Genomic DNA, 25,709 nt, shown 5'->3' on the forward strand with positions numbered 1-25,709 from the left:
TAAATTCTGTGGTCTTGGAGTTATCCCCTCACACCCATTAGGATGGCCACTGTCAGAAGAACAGGAAATAATAAATGTTGATGCAGCTGTAGAGAAATTGGAACCTTTGTACACTGTTGGTAAAAATGTACAACGGTCTAGCCATTACGGAAAACAGTATGAAGGTTCCTCAAAAAGCCAAATATAGAATTACTATGTGACTCAGCAGTCTCACTTCTGGGTACATATCCAAAGAATTCAAAGCAGGGGCTCAAAGAGATATTTGCATTATCTCGAAGAGGACATGACAACTTTATACTCAGTAGCCAAGAGGTCCATCAATGGATGAATGGTAAAGAAAATGCGGTGTAGGGCCGGCCGAGTGGCTCAGTTGGTTAAGAGCTCGCTCAAGAGTTTGAGCTCTGAGCAACAGCGGTTCGAGTCCAGCCCGAGCTGAGCAGCNCTCTGAGCAACAGCGGTTCGAGTCCAGCCCGAGCTGAGCAGCCGCTGAGCTGCCATCAGGTAGCAGGATGGCTCAGCTAAAAAAAAAAAAAAAAAAACACAAGAAAATGCGGTGTATGCATACAGTGGAATATTATGCAGACTTTAAAAAAGAAGGCAGTCTTGTCACATGCTACAACATGGATGACCCTTGGACATTATGCTAAGCAAATAAGCTAATCACAAAGGGACAGATACTGTATGTTTACACTCATATGAAGTATCTAAAGTAGTCACAGCATAGAAACAGAAAGTTATAAAGGTTAGGGCTGGTGACGGGGGAAGGAGGAATTAGTGTTCAATAGATATAGAGTTTCAGTTTTTCAAGATGACAAAGTTCTAGAGATCTGGTACACAACGATGTGAATAGACTTAATACTGTTGAATTGTACACTTAAAAATGGTTAAGATGGTAAATTGAATGTCATGTTTTTCACCACAATAAAAAGGAAATCAAATAACATTTTTGGAAACAACCTAAGTGTCCAATGCATGATTGGATAAAGAAAGAAAATATTGGGTTGTCAGAAAAGTCATGACACATTTTTGCAACGAAAAACATAGAAAAAATACATCATGACTTTTCTGACAACCTAGTACACACACACACACACACACAATCACAATGGAATATTTAGTCAAGATATGGAAACAACATAAGTATCCATTGATGAATTAATACATAAAGAAAATGTGGTGTATATATAATTGAACATTATTTAGCTGTGAAAAAGAATGAAATCGTGGCATTTGTGAAAACATGAATGAACCTTGAGGGCATTATGCTAAGTAAATAAGTCAGGCAGAGAAAGACAAAAGCCATGTGATCTCACTTATATGCGGGATCTAATAAACAAAACAGCACCCACCTCTACAGGAAACCACCCTGGCCTGCCGTACTAAGGGAGGAGATCAGATCATCTCTGACCACCAGGTACAGATAGGTACAGAGAGCTGTGATACAGATAGGGCGTAATCAAAGATCACAAAACTACAGATTCCCTGGGAAGTGAGGGCAAAGCCAAAAACATTTTTTTAACTTCCGCTGCTTGAATTCCTTTAGGCCCTGGGATTGCCAATATCTTTAACAGAGGTCTTTATTTGTTAGTTGGACTATGTGAGCCATTGTAGTCTCCCTTTTTTCTTATTAAATAAAAGGCAAAGGACAATATGAAGATGAAATACTTGCGTATTGTTGAATAATCCTCCCTTGCATGACTTTCCTCCTTTCTACACAATGTCTGCATGTAGACTATAACCTGCCTGTTGCCATTTACCAACCGGCGCTGTCAGCCAGTGTTACTGTATAAACTTAATTACCGTCTGGTGTCGTTGCTCTTCTTTATGCCTGTGTCTTTTCAGGCTGCACCAACAGTAGACACGCTTAGCTTATGAATAACATGTATGGAAATAGTGTCCACTTTAACTCTACAGGTTGTTTTGGAATAAATGACTAAACATTTTTTGTTGTATCCTGTAAAAAAATGTTTCTCTATTATTAGGTACCAGATGGTATTCTGTAAGCTCTGAATCTCTTAATAGCATAAATAAAAATGAAAAATGATTTCTCATAAGATTAACTGTCCTCATTTTCAGCTGATAACCTTGCTTCCTGTTCCACAGGGGGAAAAAGTACAAGCAATCCGGTGAGATTTTTCCCCGGGATCACAGTACCAGATTCCCCATGATAAACCCCCATATTCTCTGCCTCGTTACTATAGATGGACCGTCTGTGCACCTGTACAGCCCACTCCTCCATTTGTGCATCAGCGTCTACTTCCTCCCACCTACCAACAGTGTTCTCCCAACAATCTCTACTCTCTCCTGCAGTTCTAGTGTTCACTGTTGGGTTAGTCCCACTAGCATAAAAATAAGCTGTTATGCTATTATTTTTACAGTCTTTAAGCAGCAAACAACACAAAAAAGTCTTTTTTGACTCAGCTTCATTTGCAAATCTATCCCAGGCATTCATAGTTAAAAAAAAAACATGCTACTCAAAACTGAAATGAGATTTTTTTCTCCCTTTCCAGATTGTCAAAAATCCAAATATTTGTAATACATTCTATGAACAAGGTGTGTAAAAAACGTCTAATATGTTGCTGGTAGAAACTCAAAATGACGCCACTTCTCTGTAGGGGAATCTGACATGTATCAAGACTACAGAGGATTTACCCTTTATCCATAATCTCAGAGAATCAATTCAAAAGAAATACCTGCATGTACAAAATGATGTATCACAAGACTGTTTGCTGAAACATTATTTATAATAGCTAAAGTGTGGAAAATCCTAATTGACCATTAATAACAGATTGGCTAAATAAAGTGCTACAGCCAGAAAATGGAGTTCTCTGCACTACTGAAAAAGGATAAGATCTCTAAGCAGTGATATGGAAATAGCTTTCTTGTTAAATTAAAAATGCAAGTAATTTTTAAAGTTTCTAACCTTTTGAAAAGGTGAAAACAAGGATGTATATTCATATTTGCTTGAGTTTGCATAAAGGAACTTTAAAATAAATAAGAACTAATCAAAATAGTTGCTCATAGAGAGTGAGATGGGGAATTGGGGGACAAAAAGGTCTTTTCCAATAATTTCTAGTCTTATTTTCTGTTTTTAAGTTCTCACTTTTATGAAAAATATGAAATAATGATTTTCTCCAATCGTATGTCATACTTTCTCTAAAACCAAAGGGCATGACTAAATAGTATTTTGCTAAATATTTTTATTTTGTTTCACCATCAAATGACTTTTAAAAAAATTTTATTTCTAGATCCATATTTATTCTCTTGGAATGACATTGTATTGGGGAGCTGATCATGAAGTACCTCAGAGCCAAGTAAGTTGAGTCGTCACATTTGTACAACTTCACACTTTTTTTTTTTTTTAAGCTGAGCCATCCTGCCACCTGCTGGCAGCTCAGTGGCCGAGCTCAGCTCGGGCTGGGACTTGAACCGCTGTTGCTCAGAGCTCAAGTTCTTGAGCGAGCTCTTAATTAACCAACTGAGCCACTTGACCGGCCCCACAACTTTACACTTTTTAAAAACTTCTTCCACATACCGGCATTTCTGTGCTGATTGTTCACGATGATAATGTGGCATTCTCAGGGTGAAGTAATAATAAAGTATTAACAAAATTATTTTTTCTTAGAATGTTCTTAAAATTATAGCAGTCATTACCTGGGTTTCAACAATTCAACCTGTGAGAGGTAGCAGCCTTTTCTGAAATTAGAGCAAGAGAAATGGGCGTGCACTTATTTCTTCTAATTTCATGACTGATAAAGAGGAATTGTAAATGTCTTTGGTGATTCATTCTTGTACTGAAAGCGATAACCTTTTTTGATGCAAAAACCGTAGGATTACCAGCTCTCGCTATGTCTCAGAGTATGGTTTATACTTTATTACTTTTTTCTTTTTTTACTTTAAAAGTCATACTTCACTAGCCTGTGACAGCAGACACAGATACTAAAGTAGCACTTCCTGAAGCCTTAGGCTCTAATGATTATTGGGCTGCTTCTAATCTATATTTTCTAAAATAATTCTGATTCCTGAAGACCCCATGTGAACACAGTAGTAAATAGTAGCTGAAAATTTAAAAATCAATGTATTTCATCAAAGCAAAAATATAGTATATAGAATTAGGTTTTATTATAGGCATTTAGAAGTCAAAACCACAAATAGCTAGATGTGTTTGTTTAGTTAAGAAGTTACAAGCATTTTAGGCTTTTATTCTAAATTTCAACATCTTAATAAGGCCCAGGAAAGATGAAGGATAGTCTTCAACTTGGTTTAGTCTCATTTTACATCATGAAAAATACTGTGTATTTAATTTCTCTCCTCAGTTTCAATTCTATAAATATAAATGAGAAAGTTAAATTATCACTGGAAGTACTGGTGTCATATATTATATAACCTAATTTACACATAAAATGTGATCACAGCCTATAATTAATACTTTATACTTTTTTCTAGTAACTGAAAATGAAGTCAATATCAGTAATGTATAAATTGGAGGGGAAGTATACACTTGTTACTTGTATTTTGCTATCAGGAATCATAATTATTTTGGAAATATATAATATTAAGTCAGGTGTTTATTAAGCACCTACACTGTGCCAGACACTGTACTGGACACTGGAAATATAATAGCCCATGCCTGTAGAGTTCATGGGTGGGTACAGACAACTAAGTAACCAATTACAACACAATGTGGTGAGTGCTCTGTTAGGGAAGATGGAGGGTGCCGTGAAAACCAGAGCTGGAGCCTCTAACTATTATAGACTTGGAGGATTAGAACAGGTTTATTCAAGTAGAGTGCATCTAAGGTGTATCTGAAGGATGTCATAATACTCAAGGAAATGAGAAGTGGAAAGGCCACAGGGAAAACATATGTTGAAACCAAAATGGATATAACAGTTTAGACTCCCATCAGCAACGCTCCAGCTCTCACCAATACTTTGTATTATCAATATTTTTATTTTTAACCATTCTGTTGAGCATGCACGGGCTTCTTTTCATGGTTTTAATTTGAATTTCTTGTTATGCTTATTGGATATTTGGACATAATATTCTACAAATTGTTTCAATTAATTTTTTTAAAATCTCACATTCAGGCTTCTCTGTTTGATCAACATGATGGGAACTTTATATTTAAGTACTACTGAGGCATTTCAATTTTGAAATCTCTTCTAACTTATGAGAGTGTCAGATTATATTTAATATATATTGGATATATTACATTTTATTGAATATTGTTTATTCTCCTCAAATGGTATATAGAGAGGGTGCCCAAAAAATGTGTACAAATTTTAAGAAAGGAAAAAACCGTATTAATTGTAATACTCAATATATACCAATAACAAAGATGAATACAAGTCACATTTGACTTCTGCTATTACAAGAGGTACTCAAAGTGGTTACCTTCAGGGTCCAGCCAGACACTTCTGATTTTGGCAGACCACTGCTTGAGCATAGATAACATCTCTATGTGTATACATTTTTTTGCCACCCCCAGTATGTAGAAACTGCTTACCAAAATATTTGAATAGGCAATGAATTCCATTTCATTATCATACAGAAAAACTCAGTTTTTCTATAATACTTCTTATCTTGGGAGATATATATTAACCATCTTCTGCTAATATTCTTTTTTTTAGAATATGAAAAGGCAAAATGTAGTTTTTTATACATATATATATTATTACTACTACTAGATAAGGAATTAATTTCCTTCAAGTATTTAAGGAGCATTTGGTGTGATTCCTGTGACTTGCAGAATGACTCGCCTCATGTTAGATTTGTAAAATTGACCCACACTTATCAACATGGCTTCTCCTTTATTTATTTTCAGCCTATCAAGCTTGGAGATCATCTCAACAGCATACTGCTCGGAATGTGTGAGGATGTTATTTACGCTCGGGTTTCTGTTCGGACTGTCTTGGATGCTTGCAGTGCCCACATCAGGAATAGCAATTGTGCACCTTCGTTTTCCTACGTGAAACAGTTGGTAAAGCTGGTTCTGGGAAATCTTTCTGGGGTAAGCTACGGTTCCCATTAGTACAAATAGTCATATTTTTAAATTTAGTAGCGTATCACAAAATTTCCTTTAAAGAAATTATACAGGTAGCATGTTCTCAATGAAGACTAGGAACAGGAGATTGACTTGCTTGTTCTAATGCTAATTGTTTACTTTAAAAAAATACTTAAAATTTACAAGCCTAGTGCAATAACTGAGTCTCCCAGAGTTTATAAGACTTAGTCTTTTTTCAGACCTTTATTCCAGCAAATGTCATACAATCACAGCATCTTAGAGCTGAAAGTGTCTGCTCTCTCCTAATGGTTCTGTCGATTGTGAAAAACGCATTGACAATGCAAAAGGGGTTTTAGAATTATTAAATGCACTTTCTGTTGCTTTATACTTCTTTCTTGGCCTCTTATTTGTCTGGGCCCCTTAGGTGTTACCAGTACTCTTCCCACCTTCTCTGGACACTGGCACCTGTGTATATGGGGGGTACACGTATGTATGTATCCCCACCATATTGCCCCAAACCTGGACTCTTCCACTTTGTCTCTCATCTTAGGTATGAAGAATCCCAAGAATGACAAAATCTGTATCTAATAGTCCCTCCTCTGCGTTTCTTAAACTATATTCTGTCTTATTTTCCCTACTTTGGGTATACCTTGGGGTTTGATATCTGATCTAGACCTAAACTTTGCCTGTTCTTACCCTTTAGGATTATGGTCCCTCAGTAGTGGTCCCTCTCCTTTGTGTGGGCTACAAATTTACCCGTCACACAGTGTTCTTGCTGGCCTTCTCCTCCCTAGGGGTTTAGTTCTGCCATCTTAACCAGGATGCCATATGGCTGGCAGGGGTATGTCCAGATCCCACACACTTTGCCAGTTGATAAGAAATAGGCTCAGAGATTCTTCTTTGCAAATCGTTTGTGAACTGTACCCCGTGGAGGCTTTGCACTTCTATAGTGAGGGGGACGCAGGCAGTCGAGGCTGAGTGGATGGGGTTCTTGGCTACTTATTTCCCCTTTCTTGTCCTGTTTGCTGATTTTACTCCAGTAGTAAAATGGCTGGGAATACTTTCTCTTCTGTCTTTCCATGAAGAAATATTCCTCTGTGAAATTCTATTATCCATCTAATAATTGCACATACTAGATAAAAGATCTCTATCCCTTCTAGTATTTAGTTCAGTTTGTTGCAGTAACTATGTGTTGCTCATCAACATATAAAACCTGTGCTAGATACTGTAGGAGATAAAAACTTGAATTAAATGTGCTCTACCTTCTAAGGGCTCTTATTTGACATTCTGCAGCTAACTGCTTAATTATAAAATGCAAAGAAAGGTAGGAAAAGTTACAGTAAAATTTTTCAAAACTATACAGGTTTGAGGGGAAAGGATACAGTTATAACCCACATTGAAAACTAGCTCACTTTGTAAATTTTAAATGTCTACTTACTATACTGTACACCTGAAACTAATATAAAATAATATTGAATGTCAACTGTAATTGAAAAAGATTAAATACACATATTATAAGCATTTTAGATTCTCTAGCACAAAAAAAATCTCACTAGTTTCCTTGCTCTGTTAATGTTTTAAGTATTTACCACTTCCTTTATAGATCAGAGTATTTGGTATTTGTGAGTGGTAGATACTTTTATCTAACCTACCAGAAATGGAATCCTAGAACTTAAATGGAGGAAGGAAAAGAACATTAGGCTCCTTCATGTACATAGGAGAGTTGGGAGGAAGCATTAGAATGTGAAAAGGAAATAAAGTTTACTGACTAGGACAATGGGAGTGGATAGGAAGGATGGTAGAAGAGAAAGAGACATTGATTAGGCCAAAGCCATTTGACTAGACGATCCCTGCCACCACCTCCCAACTCTGTTCTAAACAGCCATTATATGGACTCCACCAATTGTGGCCTAACTGGCTCCCAAAATCTACCCCACCCCCACCCCCCATCTATTCCTCACATCACAGCCAGAATGACCCTTTAAAGTAAAAAATATGATGATGCCACTGCCCCATTTTCTCTCTTCCCTGACTTTTCCTGTTAATAACAAATGTTTTTGTCCTCCGGAAATTCATATGTTGAAGCTGTAACCCCCAATGTGATGATATCTGGAGAATCAGGCCTTTGGGAGGTGATTAGGGTTAGCTGAGGTCATGAGGATGAAGCCCTCATGATGGGATTAGTACCCTTATACGAGGAGACACTGGAGAGCTTGCCCAAGCATAGTCTCTTTCTCCCTTTCCCTCCCACGTCTCCATGTGACCACACAGCAGAAAGGTGGTTGGTTGTCTGAGAGGCAGGAGTTGAGCTCTCACCAGAACCTGACCATGCTGGCACCCTGATATCAGACTTCCAGCCTCCAGAACTGTGAGGAAGTAAATGTGTGTTGGTTAAGCTACCAAGTCGATAGTATTTTGTTATGGCAACCCAATCAGACTAAGACATTTCCTATGCTGCATACCCTTCCTTCATAAGGATTATTAGAGCTCAGAAGTAGACATGGACACCTGTGATTTTTTATTATTCACTAGACTGTCTTCTTCAACAGAGAAGGAACTGTATTTCTTTTTGGAAGTAAGTATTCGATAATTATTTGTTGGAAACAAAACAGAAACAAACTCATAGATAACAGAGAACAAACTGATGGCTGCCAGAGGGGAGAGGAGTTGGGGAGCTGGGTAAAAAAGGTGAAGGGATTAAGAAACACAAATTGGTAGTTACAAAATAGTCATGGAGACGTAAAGTACAGCATAGGGAATATAGTCAGTATTGTAATAACTATGGTGCCAGGTGGGTGCAAGACTTACTGGGTGGATCACTTTGTAAGTTATAGAAATGTCTAACCACTATGCTATACACCTGCAACTAATATGATACTGAATCTCAACTGTAACTGGAAAACTTTTTTAATAAAAAAAATATTAACCTTTACAAAAGAAAAATAGCACTTTGAACTAGATCCTGTGGACTAGATAGAAAGGGGTAGAAGGAAGTAAAACTTGAATAAATGCTGTGAAACGGGAAGAGCAGGGTGTGTGTGAGGAACAGTAATAAGTCTGGTATGGGGTGTGTTGTGAGGTTGTTTAGTGAGAGAAAAATAGAAGGGTGAACTGCAATCAGCCTATAGACAGCTTGCCTTTCCAGAGGCAGATTTCTACTAAGTAGAGATAATAATGCTCCCCTCATCTTTTCATTGCTCTTGTTCATTTCCTTGGACATCACTGGACAAAAGGAACTCTGACAGCTACCGTTTTTCAGGGGTTTACTTTGTGCCACGCTTATGTGCTTTTTCACGTGTTCATAACAACCCCAGGTTACAAGAGATAATTTTAATTTGATCCTCATTTTGGAGATAATGAAGCTAAGACTCAGAAAGATTAAGTAACTTCCCCAGGCCAGATGCATAGTAAATGACAGAGACACAGTTGGAACCTGGATTCCTCTGACCCCCAAGCCCGTGCTGTTAGCCATTTTACTCCTCTGCAGCTACCGTTCCCTCCAGGAGCTGATAGAATAAGTTGGTCTGTCACCCAGTGTGAAATTCATTGTAAGTGATCTTGATTCTAACTTTCCTAAAGTTAATTAATTCTTATAGAGTAAAAGTCAGCAGGCTGGCTTACTTGTCCTGGCTCTTCCAGTGGTTTAATGTTATAACAGTTTTACTTACCTATAAAGTAGGAAAAATAGTACATACCATCTACCCCTATTGCTTTAATGTTGATGAGCTGCTTCAAGTTTCTTAGAAGTTTCCCTATTTCTCCCTTTATTCGTAATAAGAGGATAATAATCCTCAAAAAACTTCCACCACATGAGGTTGTTTTGAGGACTAAATAACAAAGTGTGTGAAGCACTTAAGGTAGTGCCTGCCTTATAGGAATTGCTCAATGACGACAGCTACTACTATTATTAGTAGTGTCAACGCAGGGGTTCCCAAAGATGTGGGGTGTTCTTTATCTCTTCAGTTACTGATAGTGTAGTACAATCTGGAGTTACATCATTTACGTAATTTAAATGATAACATCATTTCAGAAATAGTTCCATTTCAGTCTTATAGCTAGAAAATACAATGCCTTGAATATACCACCTTAAATGAATTTTTCATCCACACTCAAGTTTCACTAAAGGAGAATATTTGTGTGTGTGTGTGTGTGTGTGTGTGTGTGTGTGTGTGTTTCTGTGTGTACACAGATGTGTATGCATGCTGTTGGTGTGTGAGTGTGTGTGTGTGTTTCTGTGTGTTTCTGTGTGTACACAGATGTGTATGCATGCTCTTGGTGCCAGATTTAAGTAATTTCTCTCCACCATTCTCCTTCCATTTATTTCTTGAAATTTGCACTCTAATAATCATCTGAATAAACCCAGTATTCTAACTTTTTATCCTTCATAATATGGAATTTGATCCAATTTGACATGCTTTATTTGAAACAAGTACCCTCAGTAAAAGTTACTAACATTAAAAAAACTACTTAAACATTTTATTATAAAGGGGACTCAAAAGGGTATTTATTTAAATTTAATTGTCATGCCTCCATATGTCCACTTAGTTTAATGCCATTTCTGGCAGGGAAAATCTAGAAAATTATTTTGGAAAATAATTTAAATTGGTACCCTCAATGCATAGGTACAATCAGGTAAAAGTTTTATTATACCAGAATTAATAATGTTTTAAAATTGTAATCTAACTTGAAAGATGAAGGTAGTTAGCAATGCAGAAAAAAGAGCACTTCAAGTAACTGTTTTCAAATGGAACTCATTATAACTACTTTAATTTGGTTAACTTAGTTCCCTCATTAGCAGATTACTCTTGAATAACTTTCTTGCCTTTTATTTCTTGAAGATGAATTGGCCAGAACTGAGCTACGTAAATCTTATCCAAGGAATACAAACTAATAGCAAACGCGGAGGGTCTTTACCTAATGTTACACCCTCCAAAAATTGTCTAACTAGTGTTGTTCTGTAGCCAATTACCATGAAAACAAGAGCGCTTCTTTTGTCACACTTGACTTTTGATTCCCTGTGTACAGACGGATCAGCTTTCCCGCAACAGTGAACAAAAGCCCGATCGAAGCCAGGCTATTCGAGACCGACTGAGAGGAAAAGGATTACCAACAGGTAAGAGTATATTAATAGGAAATTTTTAGGCTTTAAGCTTATTTCATTGTTTACTTACCTGGCTTGCAAATCTGATAATTGTGACCATAATTAAAACATAAGGGTGCCAAGTAGAGGCAGGGAATGGACAGGAACACTAGCTGTATTAATGTATCAATCCATTAAAGTCATGCAGAAAATGTCATTGATATAATCAAGACTCGCACATTGTTATAGCAATAACATCAATTATTTACTTTATTGTGGTATTTTATATTAAAAATTCATTTTAAAGCAAGATGAAACAAGCACATAACATGTTCATAAACATAAATGCTACTGAAACAAAAATTTCAGAAAGCAACATTATTCTTACTGCACTTTATTTTCTATTCTTTTATTAATGTTAGTCTCAACCCACTAAATTGATTTCATGACCAACTAATTTCGGATCTTGCAGTTATAAATACTGTCTTAGGATATATGATGCTTAGTAAATAAAAACGGATAAAGAATGACTTTACTACTTGCCGATAGCATTAGATAATTATGGGTTCTATATAATCATTAAGTTAACTTTTTAAGGAAATCAATAGAAATTCCAAACATGCGAAATGAAAGTTAAGGTTTAGGCTTGGCTTATTTATAAATGAACTTTTGTTTTTTTCTGATTGTCTTTGTTCTCTACTTCTCATCAAGCAATATTGATAATTATGATAATCTAAACATTCAACATATTTTGTGAGTGAAACACTTAGTTGTCTTATTGAGTTTGGGGAGAAGTAAATGTAAACATGGCTTAAATATGTTCTAATAAAACATATTCTTATTGACATAGTCAGATTATAAAGCTAAGAAGCCTAACTTTTCAATTTAATCAGATAACCAGAGCACAGTTATCTTATTTAAAATCGATGAGAAATTCTCATTGTGGAAATAAATATACATGCTTGATTATCTGGACCAAATGTTTTACAGAATTCAGAACTCTCATATCTGAGAGGGAAGAGTGTACCCTAAGCAAGCGTACTGTTGATCTTGAGAAGTCAAAGAAAAGCAATAAAATCGTTTCCAATGGAACGATTCTGTAATGATGCAGTTAGTTCAATGTCTGCTTTGGTACTTCCATTTTACTTATTGTGAATAGGACTATTTATCTGAAAAGGTATCTTAAGTTTCATATCATCAATATAATCAATTTAATTCTGGTTACTTAAGGTTTCTTTTCTAATACATATATTATTAGTTTATGTGGAAGTCAAAAAAACCCAGAAAGCAGACATTTAACTTGGTTTTTACAACATTTTCATGGCAATTTAGAAAGTATTTTTAACCCTTTCTTGTGTTTTCTTAATGTACTTATGTTCCCACATATAGACACACACCTTCTTGTAGGTAAAAATCTCTCCCTTTATTTAAAACTGTATTAGGATTTGAAATATGATATAGTGTGAACCTCGGTGCTAGGAATAGCAGTGCTTTCTTTATTCACCAAATTTTTAGTCAGCGTCTTGTTTTAGAACTGAGTAATAGCAGAAATTTAAAGTGAATGTTAATAGCAAGCTGAAAGAATCTTTTTCAAGGAGACATAATGAATACTAGAATAACTGAAACATTAGATTTAAAAGAAATGATTTTTCTATTTCTCTTATTTATCTTTCTAATTTATCCCCCCCCCCTTCCTCCTTGCTTCCTTATTTCTGTTTTCTGTTCTTTAGTCTCTTTCTGGAATTCCCCTCTATCATCTACTGCTATCATTAAGTGTCCATGTTATGAAATTGAAGTTTGTTTGCTAGTTTGTTATTTGTTGACTTTGTAAATATAATGTTATATTAGTAATTATTAATTTTTAAAGACAATTTATGTTTCTTTTTAAGAATAAAAAATGTTCTCATATATATGATAACCTCATTTTATCCCTATCAATTATGAATCTGTAGAAAAGATCACTCTGCCATATTTAATTTAACAAATTTTAAAGCTCAAGTGTTAGCATAATTTAGATTATATTACTTTCAATGATTCAGTCTTGTTACAGTTATTAATTATTACATAGTATTTTAAAGGTAGTAATTAGAGCTTGAACTGAATCTGTACCTACTCTATAACATACCTCAAATAGCAAGTTATTGTCATTTACATATAGGCATATTTTTTAGTAAAAGTCATACATAAAAATTAAGCATATTAGACATGGAGATACTAGGGATAGGGAAAACCTATATTAAGTACATTAGTTTTTTTAGGTGTTTATTGGCTATTGTTGATTGGGTATTTAAAAAGTTTTATAAAAATATTAGATATAATACATTTGTAATACAATTTTTAATGGCTCCATAAAGAAATATATGGGTGTAATTTATTTTTTTAGGTAACTTCTTTTAAACATTAAATTCTATGTAAAGTAAAAATTGTAGTTAACCATCTTGACTCAAAAATTTAGACTATTTTCTTATTCTAACAACAAATATAGCAGAAGTTTTAAACCAAATTATTAATGCCTTTTATTTGTGATTTTGTTTTTATAATATTGAGAAAGATTTAGTATTATTTTCTAATAGTTCTTATATACTGTCCAAATACAAATAATCTAGGACTAGCAGTAGTGACTTCAAAAAATTAACAGAAATCTTTAAATAGACTGTCATTGATTTTATTCTCTAGTGGTCTTATCTTTTTATTGGAGAATAAAATCTCTCCTATATCTGAACTCATGAGAATTTGTAAGGAATTAGTTTGTCACTCAGGTTAAACCAAATTTTATTTATGTTTATATTTTGGATAGAATTAGAGGTCCATATACTTAAACAATAGATTTTTTTTTAGATCAAGTGTAGTGGAGGCGGACCCCTCAGCCTGTCTCAGCCATACAGCTCAAGGTCTTTCTTAATTTACCATTAATGAATTTATAAAATCTCATCTCAAAAACAGAATCAAAATAATATACTCATTATAGCCATTACCAGACAGAAGCAGTTAGCAGCTAATAGTCAGTAGCATATACTAATATAAAAGCTTTAAGATTAAAAAAAATGATCTCGTGAAGAAATATTCTTCTAGGTCACTGGTGTTACTTTTGGGCAAGGCCGGTTCTCAACTGTCAAAAGGTCACTTGCAGCAAAGCAACTTTGTCATACTACATTAGTAGTAAAGCATTCTCTTTGATGTAATCCAACCTAAAACCTTTATGTGGTGATAGCGTTCGTTTGTTAGGCTCCTGACCACAGTTTTCCATAAAGAAAATGTCAAGATGAGCAGTAAGATCCAGATTTAGGTTTAAAGAAGTAAGCCATTTTAGGGATAATGCCTTATAACTACATGATTTGATTCTTCAACTAAAACTTAACAAAATTTGTCATCTATGAGTAAATGACCTTAAAAGGTCCCCCCTTATATCTTACCTCTGAGATCGGTCATGGACGCTAAGGCCCCAACTCCAGGGCTGTCTGCCCCCACTTTGTTATTTAATACTGCCAATGCTGATAAAAAGGCTTCACTAAGCAGAAAGAAAGCAAACATTTCCTGCCAAGCTTAAGGTGGAAACCTACACCATGATCAGATCAGCGTGATAGAGCTTCAGAGCTTGGGTGTATTGATAATATCATGTTTCTTTTTTTATGTACTTGAACACATTTGTGAGGACAGATGGGGAATCGAGGAGCCTCCTTTTAATACTGAGATGTCATTCTGCAGTTAGCTTCTAAGAGATGCTGTGAATTTTTGAGTCTGAGTGTGAGGGGAACAGTAAGTGCTGCTATCCAAAAATGGATAATCTTAGTCAGTTATCACAAAAATAGTTAAAACACAATGTACTTTACAAGGAAGAATTTTTTTCAACTTAACTAAAATAAATGGAATATGTTCTATTATGAATACTTTTTATGTTCTTAAAACCTTTTATTCATAGCTCTTAAAAGTTTATTGTTCCCCATTTACTTTTTAGCAAACTGCAGTATTCAAAAGGAAAATATTTACAGTTTCATTTTAAATTTGGATAATTGCATGTAATCTAATGTTTCTAAATCCTCTCTGAACTCAGAGCCTCCTGAAGATATAGAAAATCCACCTATAATTACCACTTATTCTATTGAATAATGTGATTTTTTTTTTTAATTTTAGAGTAAACCTAAAGCTTTCATAGGAAATCTTATGATTCCTGGTTTCATGATTTCCTCTCAAAAGAACTTTTCAAATTCTCCCACAGTACATAATTATATGCTGAGGAAAATAAAGCAGAAACAAAAGGGAGGCAAAATTTAGAATTTGATGTTGCCTTTGGTCAGAAGAGCTCAAAATGGTTCATATGGGTTAGTTCATTTCTCCTGTCATTTCTAAGAAGAAGGCATAACAAATGATACCCACGTTTTTGTAGATAAAGGAAGTGGGAAACATGGAAATTAAGTGGCTTGCCCAAGCTTGTGGATCAAATGGTAAAGCTAGAATTTAAAGCCAGGTTTTTTTACAGTAATTTTTCTGGTGGATTATGCTACCTGAATTGGCTTTAAAATGTTTCAATAAGTTATGTAATCAATCCATTCTACAAGCATCCTTTAAAAACCTCCTTTATCAAGAACTGGAAATACAAAAACAAATAACACATGGTCCCTTATGTTACTGTTCCAGTTGGGGGCGAGGGTGGGGAAATGAGTAGGAGTGATGATGGATTTTTAATATAATGGATCATTTTAGTACAGCGAATGCAATGTCCCAGTAGAGATCCAGCGTGCTCTGTGAGTATAGCGGAAGGAGCTACTAACTCTCTACCAAGATGGGGAAATATCAAAGAAGTTTCCACCTGAAATCTTTTAATAGCTCCACTGGCATTGCTTTCAGAAATAACATTAATTTCCTGTGCTCAAAATGGGTAATGAGCACAGCCATTAAGGTGTACTTAATTAATGATTTCATTATGTATTGCCTGTTAGATAAAAATAATTTTAATAGCCTGTGCGGGGTTTAGAAATATCTGGAAAGCAGTTGAAGAAATTGCATTTTATCTAGTCTTAAGTACTGTTGTTAAGTAAGTGGCACTGGTGTTAAAAACAGTGCATGATTTTTATTCATCCAGTGGACATAAGCATCTAATAAATGAACCTAGAATTCCATGTTTCTCCTCATTTGTATGGCCAGATTCTTTATTTGAACTCTCATTTTGAGTTTTCAGATTAGTGATTTTTTTTTCCCCTCTAGTACTTTAGCAACGTGAAACAACCATGTACTATTGGGTTGTCAGAAAAGTCATGACGTACTTTTTCTATGTTTTTCATTGCAAAAATGTGTCATGACTTTTCTGACAACCCAATATATTGCTCTATGTGATTCTATATATATTGTATTCACCTGTGAAGTGTTAATCAGGCAATTACATATCTAGTTGTGTAGTTGAAGATAGTGAATATTATTAGTGTGACAATAAAAACCTAGCATTTATAAAGCAGTAATTACCCAAGAGCCACCTTATTAGCAATTCGTCTTAGTCTCATGGCTAGTGAGAAGACATGGTTCTTTTACATTGTTAGTAAATAGCAATTTACTGATACATTGTTAGTAAATACTAATGACCTAAAAGAGAACGATAAAGGTACCCATTACAAATGGAATAGACTTATGATACATTTGGAAAGTGCTCTATTTCAGTAGTGCTCAGGGTTGGCTTCACAGAAGTCATGTTTAAAATAAAACTATAGGATAACAAACAACTACCATGAGAAAGATCAGGAGTAGACCATTCAGGGTAGAGAATATGTACAAAGGCCCTAACGTATAACAGCTTAACAGAGAAAAACCTGGATGGGATACAGGAAGTGAAGATAAGACTAAAAAGGATTCAAGTGGCAGACCCAGAAGGAGGCTAGATTTTATGTAGAGTGCAATCGTCTGCCTTTGAGACTTACGGAGCAGGGTAGTGGCATTATGGAATGTATGTCTTGAGAAGATAATTCTGACTATTGAGTAGAGGATAGATGGATGAAAGAAGAAGTACGGAGACCTGTTCAGAAGCCATTGCAGCTATCTAGTCAAGCGATAATGTTAATTGGGAATAAGATGGAATTGGAAGGAATCACATGGAATAAGATGTCTTTGGGATTTATACAGCCAGCACACACTGAGTGATTTGTTCTGGAGAATAAAGAAGATGAAGGATTTCAGGATAGTGCCCATATTTCTGTTTTGAGCAGTCATTTGGATATTTTGCCACTTACTGAAATTGGAAAGACGGGTAGAATGGACATCTCTGGATGTGGGAAGTAAAAGATTAGTTGTAAGCATGTTCAAGTTGAGGTGTTCTGAGATATACTAGTAGCAGCTCCAATTATGTAAGATTGGAGCTCCCAGAAGAGGTTGGTGCTGAGAATATAAATTTGGGAATTGTCAGTATATCGATAATATGTAAAGCCTTGATACTAGATGAAATTGTTTAAGGAAAAAGTGGGAAAGATAGGGTTCATAAAACTGGTATCTGAGGAAATCCAACATTTGCATATCCAGTAGAGGAAGAGGAAAAAGCAAAGAGTAAGAATGAGCAGTCTGAGGAGGAGGAGGAGACCAGGCTTGTAATGAGAGAAAAGTGATTCATTAAGGGATTGTCAACAACGAATGTTGTTGCTGAGAGGTAAGTAAGATACCGATACAACAGTGCCCATTACATTTGACAATATGGAGGTCATTAGTGATACATGATGAGAGTTGCCAAGGTGCGGAGGTGTTGGAAGTTGACTAAAGTAGGTAGAATAATGAATGGAAACTGAGAAATTGGAGACAACAGTAATTAGAGCAGCGGTTCTCAACCTGTGGGGCACGACCCCTTTGGGGGTCAAACGACCCTTTCACAGGGGTCGCCTAAGACCATCAGAAAACAAAAAGATATTTATATGATGATTCATAACAGTAGCAAAATTACAGTTATAGAGTAGCAACGAAAATAATTTTATGGTTGGGGGTCACCACAACATGAGGAAGTGTATTAAGGGGTCGTGGCATTAGGAAGGTTAAGAACCCCTGAATTAGAGGGAAATGTGATGACTAAAGGGAAATACTGTAACATAGGATAACCTAGGGACAAGCTTTCTTTAGTTTCATTTTTATTATGAGGATATTAAAGCATATTTGTATACTAATGAAAATGACTCAATAGAAAGGGGGCATAATGAAGATGGAAGCAGAGAGGGGAGAAGTTAATGAAAAAAAGCAAAATCTTTGATAAAGTAAAAGGAGTGAAGAATTGAACATGTGTTGGGAATTGGCCTTAATTGGTAGGAAATTTCATCCTTCGAGACAACAGGGAAAAGATTTGCAGACCTGGGTAGATGTGTAAAATTAGTCATGGACAAATGAGAAAGCTCTCTTCTGATAGCTTCTATTTTCTTGGTGGAGTATGAAACAAGATCATCAGGTAAAAGAGAAGAGGGAGTGAAGGTGGGAAATTTGAAGAAGGAAAATGAAGCAGTCGTTGTGGAAAGTGAGTGAACTTACAGTTAACACATGATGTTAAGTGTCCACAGTGGTTGACCATGAATTTATGGTGTTGCCAAAATAATTACTTGTTTGATTTTCTCCAAGTTTTGACTACTTGCTGGCAGTCAAGTTAGTTAAAGAAGAGATTGTTGAGTGTCTATGGTTGTATGATCCTTAAATCCTTTCAATTCTTATTTTTTATCTAATGTATTCTATTTTTCAAGAATATCTGTTTCTATTTTTTAATAAAATTTTTAATTAATGAATTTCAATATGTGGTTTGTTTAAGAATATAATTTATCCCTAAAATACTGTAACATAGACATCTGTTTATAATTTTTAAACTAGATTAGAAACTAGAGTCTGTGACAATCTATGTATCTGGATGTGGTGTGGTCTATTTCTCAGTATTCTTTACATGACATGCCCCAAATATTGCTATTCTTATTTGCACTTAACTGAATCCATGTTTACGGAAGGATGAGTTGCAACTTGTTTGAATCTAATTCTCAAGTAAGCAAGTATTTGTTGCCGTTCTGAAATGAATTCACTTTGCTAAGATTTTTAAGGTGGATTTTGTGGTCAGGTAATTAAAGCTTATAGCTGTCACCCTAAAGAGGCTATTGACTTCTTCAAATGAATTAATAAGCAACTTATTATTACTAGAAAGGTTTTAGTCATTATTTTCTATTGTATTATAGCAAAAAGGTTATCATAGTGGAATCACAGAAGGTCACAAAGAAAATCTTCAGTGTTTATGGGCTTATTGGGTTAGTAACTATAAAGTATTCTTCTACATTTTTCTTTCAATAGCCGAGGCATATGTATGATTTTTTGTAGTTGAACTGTGCATTCAAACAAAATTAATTTGTGGTTGGGCATTTTTGCCATGTCTGAATGCATTCACAGACTGCTGCCTTTAAAAAACTTAGAATGACTTGCTGATTTTAACTACATCAAGGACTAAAGAATAAATAAGAATTGGTACTTTATTCCAGCTGACAAATATTGACACATTATATTTAAGAGGAAAAACTATGTTAGTTCATGAAAAAATTAAGTTTTTTTACATTATTTAAACACAGTCTAATTATCTGGATTTCAGACACAATCAAATTTTCTGAAAATAAATCTGATTGTAATTAAACTTTGATACTTAAGAATTCCAATTGCAACAGCCTTTTTTTCATCCAAGATATAGCAAGAATTCCTTGTTTCTTCATTAAACATATTTATGTAAATGGCCAGAAAATACCAGGGCTTTATATTGAAGAAATAATACATCTTTGAATTATCCTTTAGAAGTTGAAGGAGTTAACTATAAATTCTATTATTACCCTAAACCATTTCATAGATAATTAATGTCCTACCAAACTGAATTGCATCAGAGTTCTTATCTATTTTTTAAAACCAATAATTCACCTTTATGAAAATAAAATGATACTACTCAAAAAAGTAAGTTGAAAATATTATTGATTTCATTATATAAGAAACATTGGACTATGGAAAGTTATACAAACAGCACTTCTTTCCACTTCCACTGTCACCACCGCCACCACCACCACCGCCATTCCATTCCATCTCTGATCCTCCATTTGCAGAATTTAGAAAATCGCCACCACTTTCATTGTCAATAGTAAGGTTACATTCCAGTTATTTTCTAAAAATTATGTGCATACATGATAGATTCTTATCATTCCAGGAAGAAGCTCTACATCTGATGTACTAGACATACACAAGTCTCCATTCTCTCATCAGACCTTTCTTAACAAAGGGCTTAGTAAATCTATGGGATTTCTGTCCATCAGAGGCACACAAGATGAGGAAGATTATTTCAAGGACATTTCATCAGATAATAATTCTGGACATGAAGATTCTGAAAATGCCTGCTCTCCTTACCAGTTCAAAACGAGTGACCCAGAAAAAAAAGCTATCCCTGGCATTGATGTGCTTCCCAAGAAGAAGATTTGGGCTTCGTCCATGGACTTGCTTTGCACAGCTGACAGAGATTTCTCTTCTGGGGAGACCGGCAGATACCGACACTGTCTCCCTGAGGCGGTAACAGTGCGGACTTCAACTGCTCCTAGGAAAAAGGAAGGAAGATATTCAGATGGAAGTATAGCCTTGGATATCTTTGGTCCTCAGAAAATGGATTCTACATTTCATATGCGAGAATTGCCCACCTCCTCAGCAATATCAAGTGCTTTGGACCGAATCCGAGAGAGACAAAAGAAACTTCAGGTTCTGAGAGAAGCCATGAATGTAGAAGGTTAGTAATTTTGTGTGCTTGAGAGAGAATTGAATTAAAATATTTGCAGTTGTGTCTTGAAATAAAGAAGGGTTATTAAACCATTCCACAAGTCTGATTTCCACTGCCAAACCTTGTACCCAGGTTAGTCATACTTCTCTCTCAAGTTCTGTTTTCCTTTCCACCAAAATCCCATCCACAAAGTCATCCCTACGAAACATGCTCAGTTCAGTCACTTTATAGTCTCAAACATTAATGAAAATATATTTGATCTGTTAAATTATGCTACAATAATCTATTTAATCTATTTTGATTTTAAATAGGTGATTTTTTTATTACTTATAAAAATGAATATTAAGCCAAATTATGTCCTAGTTTGCATAGGAGCCTTTTATTTTCTCAGGTAATGTGTGCACGCATGTGTTAAGGAAACTCAAATAGACTAAATTGCTCCCAAATATGCAAATGTGTGTGTGTGTGTGTGTGTGTGTGTGTGTGTGTGTGTACGTGTGTACGTGTACACACATACACCTGGGGTGCCCCAAAAATGTATACAAGTGGACACTTTGGTCAGCGTTGTTCAAGCAGTAGTTCACTGTAATCAGAAGTGCCTGGACGCTGATGATAACCACTTTGAGCACCTCTTGTAATTGTAGAAGTCAAATGTGACTTGTTTTCATCTTTTGTTATTGGTATATATTGAGTATTACAATTTTAATACAGTTTTCCTTTCTTAAAATGTGTATACATTTTTTGGCACCCTCTGTATATAATACGTGTATATATGCAAAGATGATATATAATCTTTATAGATCCTTATTTGTTAAAAATGGTAACTTGTTATGAAATAATTTCCATATTTAGAAGTTTTAGATTCATTAAAAGAGATATAAGAAAAGAAAAAGATTTCTTTTTAAAAATAAAATATGCTTTGAATTGTTTGATACAGGACAATTTCCATTCTAAAATCTTTCTTTGCTATTAAAGAGTTTTCAAAAGCATTTGCTCCTACAAAGAACCTACTGATTTTTTCCCAGTTTACTTTATAACCAAGTTAAATAAAATACCTTGAAATGTTGGTTTATTATGGAAAATGCTTACACCACCTTAAACAAACTCCATTATTATATAGTAGTTTGCAAGTAGTAATAAATTATATTTGCTTTAGACTAAAAGCATTATTTAAAAGGAATGTTTGATGTTTGGAATCCAAAAGCAATAATTCTTATTAGTTATTTAGTTGAGTAATTTGTTGGTTTTATGCTGTGCTGTCTTTTTCTAAAGGTGAGATAATTTGTGTTAGCTGTGCAAACAAAAGTGCAGATTTCTAATAGAAGACTTTAGTTAGTATACAAAGAAGAAAAGAAAGTAGAAAATAATATAAATCCCATTTATCTCATTTAATTGTCATGAAAAGTAGTCTCTCTAGATCCCTTTTAAGTGTGATAAATCAAGCAGAACAGTGGATGTTGCTAATGTACACATTTTCTTATACTCATTTCTTTTAAAATATTCTTGTTTTAAAGCATTGAAAAATATTGCTAATGATCTGTACAATTTTTGTGATCTTTAAATTTGGCAGTTGCTGCTGGGTAATAGCAATTTTGGAATTAGAACAGATCTTGGAGCACATGTTCTTGGGCTTGTGAAGATTAACTAACATACCCAAAACCACATAACTAGATAATGATAGAGTTTTCATCAGTATGGGAGATTGCAGATTTTCATCGGAGACATCGGGGTTCCAGTCTAAGACTTTCCCACAGCATGTTACTTCTTAATTTTTAAAAAGGATGTGTTCCAGTGTTCATTGGGTAATATAGCAATCGGAAGAAAAGAAACTGGTAAATTTCTGTTTGTCCTTTTGAATGTCCGAGGAGGTTCACTGAATTAGTAGAAAAGACAGATGTATAGCCCTTCAACCTCAGATGTATAGCCCTTCCCTTAGCCCAGGCCCCATCCTCTTGAAAGAAGCCTTTATCTAAATTGCCTGCACAGCATCCCCTCTGCTAAAAACATCAACCAGCCTACAGCATGGGGAGACCATACCTTAAAATCATGGAGTTTGGTACCGGAAGGAAAATGGATACCATTTACACCGAACATCTCAATTTCCAAGGCCCAGAGTAAACTCGTTTGCCAAAGGAGATGCATAATTCATAACAGAGTTGTATTTAGAATCCAGGTCCCTCGAGTCCCAGAATAAGATTTTTTTCCACTGCTATTCTGATTTCAAGCAGAAACCACATATATTTCAGATACATTGTCAGGAAAACTTTTTTACTGCCTAGGAAGTTGGACATTCGACTAACCGCCTAACAAACCCCTTAAGTCTTTTCCAAATCGAATAAAATTATGTAATTTTGTAATACAATGAAACAAGGCAGTGGTGTGAAAGACAGGCTCAAACTGAGGCGCTTTGGGTTCTTTCTACAGTAAACTACACTGGATGGGGGTGAAGATGGGGGCTTCATTGTGGTAGATAGTGTTTTGTTGGGGCCTTACGAAGGCTCTGTAAGATGGTTATCCTGTAGCTGATAAGATAAGGGAGTAAACTGTCAAAAAGCAGTGGCTGGCACCGTGTGCTCTGATTTCTTGGAGAACAAAACAGGAAAGTTAAGGAAAAAGATCCCAAGAAAGAAACTAGTCGAAGTTTAAAAATTATAAATATAAGATTGTTATGATTATTAAATTAACATTTAACCTTTCAAATAGTTCTCTACAGACATAAAGCTGTAGGGACGAGGCACAAAGAAACATAACAGGTTTCTCTTGTGAAAACTGGTTTTAAAATTTAATGTCTCTTTTATTGCTTAATTCGTTTTTTTTTCTTAATTCTTTATTTTATTATTGTTTTCTAACTGAGTTTCAGACATCCAGAATCTACACAGAAAGGCCTTTCTTTGCCTTCATACAGGGAAAAAAATAGCTTTATTCTTTTCATTTCACTTTTTTCACCTCAGCATAGGACTGTCCTATTCTACTCTTTTCCTTCCTTCCCGTTCCCAGTATTTTCTTTTCCACCTCTCTCTACTCCTGTTTTCTAATAGCAGTATTTGTTGCCATCTCTCTTGTGAAGTAATTACCGCACACTCCCTATCCATTGCTCCGTGGGTTGGCAGCACATTCCTGATTATGAGAGATTGACTTGGAACCAGTACTGTGAGTGTAGTATGAACAGCACCCCACACCCTGGGTGGGGACCATAAATAGCATTTTGTTTCCAACAGTCAGAACTCCTTGGCATTCTGTATGATGCGAGAAGGGAAAGTAAGAAGAACAGATAGAATTAAATCCTATAAAAGTCACTGGTGAAATATGACTTATTTAGGGTGTTTTCAGTCAATTTACTGTACATCAAAATTAAATGATTATTTCCTTTCTTTCAATGCTGTGACCGCTGGCCTAGCCTAGTTTCGCAGTCTGTGATTGCCCTGTTAATAAAGCTTCAACTCGGTGTTGTGCAACTGGAATATGTAAACACTAAAGTATGTGAGCCTGTTCTCATTATTGAAGCACCTTAATGTTACGTTACTATGAGAAGATTGAATCTGAAAGCGCATACATTTTTATAGCTACATGTCAGGAAAGCAAGGAATGGGTTCATCATGTAAGATACTTCTAGTGACATTTTATGGGAATAAATGTTTTTTCAAAACTTACCTCTCTTTTCTAAAGTCCCAAGCTGGTCAAGATGAACTGTTCAAATTTATAGCTTCACTTTATTTCCCTTTGAATAGAATAATTAAAAAATGATATGATTGTTATTTGGATTACTCCCTGAACTAAACTAATTTTAATATTCAGTTTCTGTTTCCCTCCTCTCAGTTCCCCAGAAGTAAATATGAATAAGCAGGGATTTTATGTGGTATTGGTCAGATACCACATGTACTTCAGGTATTAATGACTTTATTATTTATACTACTAAGTTGCAAATATATTTTGTATCTCTGAAGAGCACATTCTTATAGATGGATTTAACATCTTAGTCAGCCAAAAAGAATCAAGTGCCTGCTGTTTCCATGGCTGAATTGTAAAAAGATTTCTATTTTAGACCAGCATTATCCAATAGAACTTCTTCAATGGAGGAAATGTTTTATATCTACAAAGTCCAACTCAGTAGTTACAAGCCACATGTGATTATTGAGTGTTGTATTTTGGCTAGTGCAACTGAGGAACTGAATATTTAAACTTACATAGCTCCATGTGGCTAGTGGCTACTATATTACAATAGTGCAGCTTCAGACCATTCTCATATAAGGCTAATCCCATATAAAATACTAATCTTCTATTGAGGAAGATTGGTTTGGGAAGAGTTGGTTGTTCTTTAGTTAAAATACACCCGAGAAGAGACATTTCTTTTGATGTATGCAAGTGGAAAAAATGAAATATCATTTGTAAGCACTAAGGAAAGTTAAAGGTGAAGCCAGTACAAATTTTTCATTGCCTATATTCATAGTAACATAATATTAATTTTGGAGTCCACAGAAATCACAGGCTACTTTATCAGAAATTAGGGACCTTTTGTAATTTAAGTCAAACTCATACACCATTAAAGTAAACCCAATTTGGCTTGGACATGACACCTTCTCAGAAGCATGGATTGATATGTGTTAAGAAAGATTTAAAATGGATCTTAAGATTTAAAATGAATATCATAGCAGTTTTTAAGACCTACCAATTTTAATCTCCAAAATATTTCTTTATTCCATCCCAGTCAATTTCTTCTGTTGCCCATGTGTCACGTCCAGCGTGGCAAGGGCAAACGGGTTTCTCTTGAGGGGCAGGGTAGATTGAATAAAGAGTCAGAGACAGAAGTAAAGTTTAAGAGCGAGACCAAGGGACTCAGTCAGAGAAACTGAGCAAGCCCAAGGGACTCATTCAGAGAATCTGAGCGAGCCCCGAATCGG

At 35.1% G+C, this 25,709-nt stretch overlaps 1 protein-coding gene across 1 annotated transcript in view; it reads left to right on the forward strand.

The window, feature by feature from the left end:
* Positions 1–25,709, forward strand: part of PTPN13 (protein tyrosine phosphatase non-receptor type 13) — a 191,291-nt gene that overhangs the window by 70,884 nt on the left and 94,698 nt on the right. The window contains exons 4-7 of the mRNA XM_019668070.1: positions 3,249–3,314; positions 5,825–6,010; positions 11,030–11,117; positions 20,254–20,820. Of these exons, the coding sequence (XP_019523615.1) occupies positions 3,249–3,314; positions 5,825–6,010; positions 11,030–11,117; positions 20,254–20,820 (907 nt within the window). The remainder of the gene's footprint in view (positions 1–3,248; positions 3,315–5,824; positions 6,011–11,029; positions 11,118–20,253; positions 20,821–25,709) is intronic.

This window comes from Hipposideros armiger, unplaced genomic scaffold (genome assembly GCF_001890085.2).
Source record: "Hipposideros armiger isolate ML-2016 unplaced genomic scaffold, ASM189008v1 scaffold_515, whole genome shotgun sequence".
NCBI lineage: Eukaryota > Metazoa > Chordata > Mammalia > Chiroptera > Hipposideridae > Hipposideros > Hipposideros armiger.